Raw genomic sequence first — 11,431 nt, forward strand, 5'->3', positions numbered from 1 at the left:
TACACACACACACACACACACACACACACACACACACACACACACACACACACACACACACACACACAGAATCCTCTCTTTCAGACATGAATGAAAACACTGGCATGCACATCCAGTGGCACTTAAGTGCAAGTAAGCTTCTCTGCCCTCAGCCAGGTTGTGGTACATGAATACCTGATGTGCACGTAATGCACAGAGGAACAAAGACAGTATCACAAGCACACAGCCACACATTCACCTTCTCTCTCAGCTCTCACAACCTCATGTTCTCAGCTGCTGTGTTATGGCATTCACAACACAAACACAGTACAATAACAGCTTTGAGACTGAGTAGGCAAATGTTTTTCTCAAGAAAAAAAAAAAAAGTCATGGACTTATTCCTCTTTGTCTCCACACTCAACACACCAAGGCTGCTTTTTTTAGATCATGGTTTGGTTTTTGTGTTTGAATTGGAAAAAAAAAAAACAAAAAAAAAACAAGCTAAAGCTGAAATGAAATAAACCTCGAGAAGAGATGTTGCCCTGCAGAAGTTTGGGCTCTTTCATCTCCACCAGTAGTGACCTACACCTTCCCCAAAACCTACTCCCTGCTCCATCCTCCACCTCTGCACCCCTTTGTCGCCGTCTGGCACGCTGGGGATGGGACGTGAGGGACACCTGCAGCATCTGCTGTGCCTTCTCAGTCTCTGCGTACCCTGGTTTCAGCATTCACTGTTCCACAAGCCAATGAATTGCTCAGTTTTCAGGGTGTTTTTTTTCTTTGTGATCCTTTTTAAGTTGATGCTGTATTAGTTTCAGTTTGATATACATTATATAAAATATATGATTATGAACATCAATATGCCTCACCCTGAAATCTGTCGGAAAACACTTGACACACAAAAAGCCTTGTCGCTATTCGAATGACTTAAACGTGATCCGCTTTTTTAAAATTCACTTAGGTTATGCAAAGGGATATGCATTTTTATTTTAAGTGTGAAAATCTGAGTTCTTAAGTATTTATCCATTTCTATATTATGACACTCCTGTAGGGGTTTAAGGCCTTAAACTGTGTAGGTTATTTTGAGTGAGGAATTTCATTCTTATCAAAATCTGAGGATTCTTGGTTGGTTATGAAATCTGTATCTTTATGAACTTTGAGAGTTTGTTTGGTGTCTCTGTGGTTGAAAGCAGAGTCAAAACAAGTAGATAACATTGGCTGCTGGAGATCCAAGTGTCCAGTGTTGATCTTCAACTCTTATTAATGCCTGAGCTGTGGGTGACAAAACAAGGTTCATATGTCAGAGTCTGACTGCAGTTGAGCTATCGTGAACATGGTGCTGATCTTCTCCAGATCGTTCCCTTTCAGTTTTTACAGATACAAAAGTTTAGGTATACATCATCATATATCTGTTTCAAATGGCAGACCTTTTGCATAGTGCTCTTAACAAATGTTGTAATATTCTCACGTGCACACCACCTGCTAATATCAGCTAATTTCCTGCCTTCAGTGAGGAGAGATCACGCAGGCTTAGCCCTCCATCTGTAACGGGGCTCCACTGTCAGCTGACGGCAAAGTTTGAGAACCTCAGCTGAGCGAAGCGTCATACGCAAACTGCTTCAAGGCAGATGCGACTCCATCACCGAGCAGGCAGACATCACACTTACACACATGTAATGAGACTGGACAAGAATAGTTTGATTTTATAGACTATGGCATTTTTTTCTTTTACAGATGACAGTGGTGAAGGAGAGAGGAACAGCATGCGTATTTCTGAGTTCCTACTTTTAGCTCCTACTGTGTCATGAGTGTGTGTGTGTGTTTTCAAGAAAAAAGGCTCTGCAACTGTAAAACTTTCACAGACATAAACAGCTGCTTTGATGTGAAGACAGTCGGCCTTGAAGCTTTTCAGTAGATATGCCAAGTGTTTGTTAGTTAGTTCAGTTGTGTTTAAAATAACTTTCATAAGTTAAAGTCAGATTCTGACTGTTGATGAAAGATGAACATGTCACCTGAAGGCGGAGGAGAACTGCCCCTCTTTAGGAGAGCAACACAAGACCTACATTTAGTCCACTACTAGTTAAAATCTTCTGTATGAACTGATTAGATTGATCTAGGGTAAATGATTAAGAGGACTTTGAGTTTGATTAGTTTAAAGCAAGAGTTCTGCAGGTTTCAGCTTAATCCTTGTGGGTGAAATGGACAATTACCTATCGCTGTGAGTACTCTCATCAAATCCTGTGGTGTTTGCTGTTGGAATATGGAAGTCTTAAAATGTTATTATAAGGTCATCCAGAGCCATGCAGTCATTAAGCTGTGCTTTAAAAACCTGGGACTACTTGTGTGATAGACACAGTGAGTGTAGAATACAAGCATCCTCGAGTGTGAGTGTGTGTTTGCCATTTTGCCAGTATTGTTTCTCTCTTCCCTATGTTTGACCAGGCAAAAGATATTGCTGAAGGCACTGAGAGAGACAGAAAAAGAAACACTGCAGAACAAATCCTCTTCTTTGTTTAGTAAAAAAAAAGTAGTTAATAGTGTTTAACCAACATTATGACACGAGCTCAGACAAAAGCATGTTTACAACAAAAATCTGATTTTCGCTGATGTTTCCATTGATGTTTGTGAAGTTAAACCATTTGCCATGAAACCTAAAACTGTATTTCATAATACAATCTAGGGTTTCCATGAGCCTCGAAAACGCCTATGAAGCTGTGAAAGCTTTTGAAAAATGCTTCAATCAAGAAAGGCACCGTAAGTAAGCAACTGCAGTTTTATTTAAATATTTAAAACTTCTTTGCCATTGGTTCAGTCCATGAAATCAATATATTCTGGCCATTACAACTATAGAGCCATGACCGGTGTGGTGGAGGTTGCGCTCACAGCTGTGGCAGTGTGAAGAATAATAGGTAACACGGTGTAAATAGTCTTTAGTGAAAGTTCAGCTGCGGTGACCGCTGGCTGGCTGAATGTCCTGCGAACGGTGAGTAACCCAATGATCTCAGTCTTCATTTTTGAGGAACATCTTTGTGTGATTGGCCAAGAAAACACACTTATTGTAAGTCAGACTCTAATAACCATCTCATTAGATGCTTTTCTTTCCCAGCCTACCAATGTCCATCCTGTAGAAACCCCAAAATAAATATGTTTCTTAATTAAAAAGTGATTTAGCCATGAATTCTTACCTAGAGCTTTAAAAGGTTTTGCCTGTTTTTGCTGTCTTAACTCTAATGGTGGAAAGTAAGTATATTCACTCAAGTGCTGCACTTAAGTATCTGTACTTGAGTATTTTCTGCTGCTTCGTACTTGGACTTCACTACAGGTAAATATTGTACTTCTTACTTCACAACATTTATATGTATTTCTACATAAATTACAGGGCTTGTGCAGAGTATTTTTATACTGTGGTTTTGCTACTTTTACTTAAATAAAGGATCTGAGTACTTCTCTCCCCCCACCCCAAATACATCTCAGTGATTTGTCTATTAATTCTACCTAAGATGACCTTAAAAGTCGGTCAGAGTCCTTGAATTTGACCAGCAAGACGAAGAAAAGTTGTTCTCTTTTCAGGTCAAAGGTAATTGTATTACTTAGATGTAGGGTGCACATATATAATCCTGTGTGTGTTGGTGTGTGTGTCGGCTGTACAGACACGTGCAGCTGGGGGCAAGGGCGAGGTCAGGGCGTGAAGTCGAGTGCATTTATGCAAGAGATAGGGAGGCGCAGCTTTGTTCGTCTGTCAGCGTGCATGTTCCTCGGGGAGCAGTGAACATAGTGCAGCTCCTCTCAAGTGTGAGATTACAGTTTCTATCACGCAGCTTTTAATGTGCACAGACATGTTCCTGTGTTCTGCTGCAGCTGGTGATGGTGATTGGGTCGGACATGATATTCCTCTTGTATACCTGATCAAACTTGTCATTAGTTGTCTTTGTATCATGGGGGAAAGTCATCAGGTTTTTTTTTTTTATGTTTGAAGGTAGAAGTTGGTGTGTGACAGTTGTGTCACAGCATGAACAGTCAAATTCTGGTATTAATTTAAATATTAAAGTCGGATAGAAATGAGCTAACATATAGAGGTTTTCACATTAAAGAAGTAGCAGAAGTGTTTTGACACATTCAGTGTGTCTGCTGGGTAGAACAGATTTGACTCTACGTTAAGTGTCGAGCTGACTCTTGACTTCCCTGATTGCCATGTTTTCCTCTGTTTAGACTGCAGGAAACAGCCTTTTAAATCCTCTCCAAAATACTATCTGCAACAGTTATTAATCACTTAATAGGACTGTCCACTTTTATTTGATCACATTTAGAAAACACTATTTTAATGATTTTCATCACTTCAGTCATTTTACAAGCACAACAGCTAAATTTTCTCTAGTTTCAGCTTCCAAGATTTGAGGGGTTGCTGCTTTTATTCGTCACTTGTATGATACCACACTAAACTGAACAGTGGTGGAGGAAGTACTCTGAGCGTTCGTTTTAGTAAAAGTAGTAAAATACTCAAGTAAAAGTCCTGCATTCAAAATGTTACTTAAGTAATAGTGTGATCATCAAAAAATACTTTGCGCACTACAAGTAAAAGCACTCACATTATTGTGAATAAATGTTGCAGGGGGAGCTAGTTTAACTAGTTAATGTGCTTATAATGTGAAGTACCACTGGTTAGCTTGTGAATTTTCCATCGGAGATAAATAGTCTTATTATGTTGTAGTTTCTTTGTTAATCAGATTCTGAAAATAACTAGTAACTAAAGTTGTGAAATAAATGTAGTAAAATGTAGTGGTCAAAGTATGAAATAGCACAAAATGAAAATACTCAAGTAACTGCACTTAAGTACAGTACTTGCATGGATGTACTTAGTTACTGTCCACCACTGAAATTGACTAACTTTATGTTTAAGACTATTGTTCTGACAACGCAAGCACTGAAGACATCACTGTCGGCTTGGAGAAACTGACATTTTTTCACTTTTTACAGACATTTTATAGACTAACTCTTAGTTTCAAGCTTCAGTGTCTGAGTTTTTCTTGTTCTGCGCAGATAATTTTTTACTTTGTACTGGAGAAGTCACCAGTGTGTTTAGATGTGTAATATTAGTCTGTTTTTGGACATATTGGTCAAACTTTGACTGGACATCTTAATCACTGTCTTCTAAGCAGGACCTCTTCAATCTGAAGAGGGGGGGGGATCTTGCCGCTCTGCTGCAAATTCAAAGGTGGCAACATCAGGTTGCTGACTTGTTTCCCTCTTGACAAAAGAGGAAAGCGTCCGTGATGTTTAACCAGCTCCGCCAGGGTCAAGAATGCAGCCCACTAGCAAGGGAACAAAATTCCTGACACAACTGATCTCCCCTCCCTCCTTTTGAAGTGGGACCCACCAAGCTCTCAGAGCACGGCCGCTCCCTGAATCACAGGATCTCTGCTCATATCCCAGACCGGCCTAATCTGGAGGGTCACCCCAAGTTTACTTTCTCAGAGACACCGGTCCTGCCCAAAGAAACAGAATCCATGCAGCTTAAACTGTTGGGTGGGCACAAAAGGAGGGTCATCTCTGTCTCTCTGTCTGTCTCTGTTCACAGTACTGTTTGTTAATGACACAATAGACAAGGAATCTTGAAAAAACAAAAGGTTTTCCCTGCAGCTATGTCACCAATCTGATTAAAAAAATCTGGCTTTGAAATGAGTCTGAATTGTTAAAAGGCTCAAATGTGCAGACCCAGATCTGTGTCAGTGCTTTGACATTATGTCAAGAGAGCAGTTTTATTCCAGACAACTATGGGTGCAGTGCCAGATTAAATTTCCTGCTAATTTATACATAAGAAAATAAGAAATGTAACTCAATCAGCAAATATGAAGCAGGAAAAATATATTCTATACAGTGTCAGACCCACAACTGTGTGAGTTTTAATAAGTGATATGTACAACCATCATTGAAGTACTGTAATATTTTAAGGAAGTCTGTGGATTCTCACTTACATCTGCTGTCAGCGTTGTTGCTCTTTCAAACAAACAAACAAGTAAATATCTGATTTCTCTGTCGACCTGGCAACTTTGGTCACGTACTGCCCCATTCTCCTGAATCCATCGTTATAGTGAAGCCGCCATATATTTATTTCTTTCTTTCTTTCTTTAATTTGTTTAGTTTTTCCAGTGGAAGTCACGTAAGTTACGCGTACGAATCTCTTTGCTGAACATACATTTGTCACACACTCATTTGAAGACTTAGCAGACATTATTATTTTTGCTCAGTTTGTTTTTGCTCTTAGGATTACCTTACATTTTAATGGCGTGCACTGTGAAAAGCATCCCTCATTGAGTGGGACAGTCGAGCACACTCTCCATGTTAAAGGAGATATTCCTCAGAAAAACGATGTTGTGATTATGTTCAGCAGTGTCCAGGAGTACACTCGGTTATTTGGGCTTTTACGTAATTCCACAATAACGAAACATTTTTTCTGTTCATACCTGGTCTTTCAGTGCTTCACTCCATCCCCTTGCTGTATAATAATAGTCATTTAAACAAAATAATTAAAGTGCACCCACAATATATTGGTTAATACAGTTGTTTTCAGTGGTAAGCAGTGTTGAAAGAAGTTCTTTACTTAAGTAAAATCATCAAAATATACTTAAAGTACCAAAAGTAAAAGCACTCATGATGCATAATGGCTCATTTCGCATTGATTAATGTCCTATTATTGGATTATATTATCGTTAGCGTTACCATGTGGTCTAGGATCCATCCCATGTAATGTAGCTGGTTAGGTGGAGCTGATGGTAACTACTATATATAGGCCGCTTTTCATTTGAAGTACTTTACATTCTGCTGAGTAGCTCGAGAATTTTCCCAATGGAGGATCAATAATTATGATGTATTTCGTACAGTTAGGCTGATTCTGAAAAGTAGACTAAAGTTAGCTATCAGATAAATGTAGCGGAGTAATGTTTGCCTCTAAGATGTAGTGAAGTCAAAGTATGAAGTAGCACAAACTGAAAATAATCAAGTACAGTCGCCTGAATGTGAGATGTTAATGTAGTAATAAACACTTTAATTATCTGTACTACTGGATATTAATATTAATAAAGTTCGGAACTAATAAGTAGTCTGCTAGTTTCTTCGTTATTATTGAATTGATTTGCAGCATCTCTTTGCAGCCCTGGGCCTTTGCCGGCTTGTTGCTCCGTTTATTTATAGTCATGTTCCTTCAAATCCGTCTCCTTAAAACGCCAGAGAGGCCTTATAAAAACCTGTGGTATTCGGATTACCAGCCGCCTGGGCTAAAGCAATAAATGGGCCAGTGGGGTCTTGAATGGGTGCAGTGGTGTGAAGGGGGAGTAATTACAGCTTCATATTAATTGTGTTTTTCTCTCTCTCTCTCTCTCTCTCTCTCCGCGCACGCACACACACACACACACACACACACACACACACTGCAGTGAGGCGGTGGTGACATCCAAGAGGGCCAAGTCTTTGTACCGAACACGTCAAGTTTCAAAAACAAGGCCAATTGAAGCGGCGGAGCTCAAAGCCGGCACCACTGTAGGCGAACACATTGAGTTTTGATTGGGGACAATGGTGTTTCTCAAATTTCTAGCAAAAAGAAAGCCATACTCCATCTGTGATCTCAATGAGCGCCTATTCATGAGCTTCCCTTCTTTTCTGAGCCATTCGTTGGTGGAGAAAAGGAGGCAGATGTGGAGGGATAGAGCAGGGGAGAGTGCGTTTTAATTGGATGCAGTGTGTAGGTCTGTCTCTGTCTTTCTCTCTCTCACACACACGCAAACACACTCACACTGGAGTTATATGCCCCTATGAGCCTTGCAGAAGGGAGAGCGGAGAGCCCAATAATCTCGCCCTGTTGATGAATACTTGTAGCCCATTCATTAAACAAAGTTAATCCCTGCCAACCTACCTCTGGGGCACAAAACGGTCTCTCTCTCTCTCTTTCTGTGTGTGTGTGTGTGTGTGTGTGTGTGTGTGTGTGTGATTTCCTGATCGCTGGCCAATAGCTTTGGCAGACAGGGGACAGATGAGCCCTTCAAATCGCTAAAATATTCATACGCCGGTGCGGGGTTATCCTCCTCCTACAAATAAGTGTTATTCTAGTTATTCTAGCGGCTGAAGAGTGATGCTTGAGAGACCTCCCTCTTCAGCTCAAGTGCCTCTTCAGCACATCGCCTTCCTCAGAGCAGCACACATTTAGCCCATGTGTTTGTCTGTGTGACTTCTGCAAGGCTGCAAACCAGTCACACCTTTGGTAAAATGTCTGGAGTTTATTCTCCTGTGGTGGGATGGACTCTAATTGGTACTTACTTGACATGAGTAATGTCATTTTAGGCTACTTCATTATTTTAAAAACAAATATTGTACTTTTTATATTCGGCCTGCTTCAAGGTGATTAAAAAACCTAATTGTTTCTTCTACATCTAACTAGCCAACAGTATATTATAATAGTTCAATCTCAACAAACCCAACATTAGCACAGTAACATAAGAAATAATGATATACTCACACAGGCACCAGTCTTAAGCATTTCACTTTTATTTTATTCTGACACTTGAAGCACACTGTGCTGATTCTGTGGTTTCACTGCAGTGACATCTTTTATTTCACTGGCTTCATTCACGTCCACTGTTGCTGCGTTTTAGACTGAAGTATCCCGAAGAGTTCTACCACTATTGTTACTTTCACGATCATAATTAGTATAAATGTTTAGAAATGCTACTTGCAGACCTCGTGTCTGATGTGATTTTCTGTGGATTGCTGTGGTGGACCATAAAACTGCCCTGTGAGGTGGTCGTTACTCATCATGACCCATCAGAAATCAGCCATAACTTCTGGCAAAGCTTTGACCTGTTCACGCCTATTTATATTTCAGATTGTGAATTTCCATATTACTGTTGTATGTCAGCATAAAAGGCAGGCTATACACTTCCCCAGCTATGTGTTGAGTGTGTCTCCAGCCTGCACTGCTCCCCTGACTCTGCCATTGAAGGAATGCATTTAGCCTGATCCGTTTCCCCGGCGCGGTGGAGCTGGTGTGAAGTGGCAGGTTAACAGCCTCTTGTCTATAAGCCCGGGCCTACTCGGTGTGCCCGTCAAGCGTGTAAATACTTCTGTGAAAAACCCCGTGCGTCTCTTTTCTCCGCGGCCCCTTGTCTAACTGCTACTCTAACCTCTGCCTCTGTGTGACAGAGCCGGCTGCTGCGGCGGGAGAGCGCGGGAGGGGATCCGGGCCCAGCCGGGCTGCAGGCGGGGCAGCGGCAGTGGGAGAGGCCGCTAGAAAGCCGCACCAGGGTGCAGGGCCAGCGGAAACATGCTGCTACATATGTTGGGTCAAGCATGGCTTTTGTTGTGATCTTAAAAGGGTGTTAAAAACCCACTCGTCTGTAGCCTTCCTGAAAGAAATGAAAGCATCGCATAGTTTTTTGATGCATAGGCCTAATGAAGTGGTTAAAAGAATGTTGGATTTTCTAAGTGCTCACAGTCACTTTTAATCGTGCGGGGGGCATTTTTAATTGGGCAGGGAGGAATAATAGTCAACTTAATCCTTATCATAATGCAGATTTTTGAAAAATGAACTTTCCGTTCATCTCAGCCGAGATAGGTGTGAACCAGCAACGTTTAGGCGCCGTGGAGGAAACCGGCGGCTCGGTGCTTGATTTGAGTGAGCATCCTTTAGATTTCACCCACTTGTGTTAATATTAAACAGCACAGGAGCCTTAGGAGCTCTCTGTGGACAAGTATGGCTCAACAAACAAAACTTGGAGAAACAAGTCCAAGTGATTGCCTCTTAAAATCTAGTGGAAATTGTGCGTAATGTGAAGAGGTGATGGGGAAACCTGCGTCTTTAACTGTTCTCTTTCCGTCTTTACTTAGTCTCTGCCAATACAACGACACACTCAGCAGCCAGACTAATGAGAAGTGCAGGCTGTTTTAATTTTAAATCCTTCATTCTGAGGTGGAAGCATAGGGCTCAGTCTCTCCAGTGAGCGTCGGGCCTTCTCTGCAGTTTGCAACTATCACTTTACCGCGCAGGGCGGGCAGTTTTCATCCGAATGAGATCGTCCCCCGTGCAGATAATTACTTTGAATGTCAAAAAGATGTAGTTTTAATATCATCTCTATTAGCCTGTTGGCTAGGTAATTAAGGTGCAGATGACAGCGGCGAGGGAAACAGATGGCATTTGCTTACAGTGATTCAGAAAGTAAACAATGAGCCGGGGAGGAGAGAGAGGCAGGGCTGCACGGTGGCTGCTGCACACGGAGCAGCCATTTCTTTCTTCATCACCTTCAAGTTATTGTTGTTGCTGTTGTTGTTCGGTAAGACGACTCATTCTCCAAGGGACTGACAGTTGTTGATTTAAAAAAAAATCGATATACTTTTAATTTGCATTGAATTAGTTGCATGAGTCATCTCCTGAGTGAACAGGTGAGAAAGCAGGTGGTTTGCACGAGTTGCCCTTTTGTAGCTCCGTGCGTGTGGACTTGTCAAATCTCTGCAAGCATTACAGTGTTGTCTTACTCCGTTAATAGGAGCTAAAGCTCAGTTTCTACAGGTTTTTTAGAAATAGTGGAAGAGTACATTCTGCTTCCCTTCTCTCTTTCACGCTTATAGAATGCTGGGATTTAATTAGTTGAGAAAGATGAGAAACTGGAAATCCAAAAGGCAAAATCTCTAAAGTGCATGTTACGATATTATCCTAATTAAGGTCCAACAGCGATTATTTAAGCTGGGTGAACAATATATATTGAACTCGGAATAAGTGACATACTATTACTAATAATAAATATTATCCATAGATTTTCTACTTTATCCATCTTCGGTTATCCGGGGTTATTTATACACGCTAAAAAATAATGTTAATGATATAACACTTCACAATAACAGTCGTTAGATTCACAATTATTTTCTACACTGCCGTAGACTAATTAATGGAGAAGTCAAACTTGGATAATTTAATTAGTGGCACAAAGTGTCAAACAAAACAACAGAAAATATTAAAGAGATCGTCGTTTTTAGAGATGGGAAATGTATGTTACATTGGAAAAACGAAATAAAGACCAGGAAAGCTGTGGTTTGGCCTGCACATTTAATACATGAATCTATAATGAAGAACATGGCATCACACATTCATTTCCTCTAAGAAGTGAAGGTTGTAGTTCGAATCTTTCCTCTTAAACAGCCTACCTGAAACAAATGTTTAAAAGACCGTAGAAATTAAGAATCCAAATAGATTTCGTTACATGTAGTGCAGCAGAGACGAGATTATAAATATTTTGGACAGGTTTAAACGTCCAGCCAGTTTTCCTGTTGAACAGTGCAGGTTATAACCATTTAGCTTCATTTTCTGCCACCTGCTGCAAATGTGACCATTGTCTCCGACAGAACCAATTTAGCCTGTTCTGGAATCAGTAAAATAAATCATACTTACCTTCCATCTCGGTGAGATTACAGT

General features: G+C 40.7%; 1 protein-coding gene across 1 annotated transcript in view; it reads left to right on the forward strand.

The window, feature by feature from the left end:
- Positions 1-9,348, forward strand: part of faf1 (Fas (TNFRSF6) associated factor 1) — a 70,260-nt gene extending 60,912 nt beyond the window's left edge. Inside the window, exon 19 of the mRNA XM_020612996.1 lies at positions 9,169-9,348. Coding sequence (XP_020468652.1) covers positions 9,169-9,348 — 180 coding nt within the window. The remainder of the gene's footprint in view (positions 1-9,168) is intronic.
- The last annotated feature ends 2,083 nt before the right edge of the window (positions 9,349-11,431 follow it).

The sequence above is a fragment of the Monopterus albus genome, unplaced genomic scaffold, assembly GCF_001952655.1.
Source record: "Monopterus albus unplaced genomic scaffold, M_albus_1.0 scaffold129.1, whole genome shotgun sequence".
Lineage (NCBI taxonomy): Eukaryota > Metazoa > Chordata > Actinopteri > Synbranchiformes > Synbranchidae > Monopterus > Monopterus albus.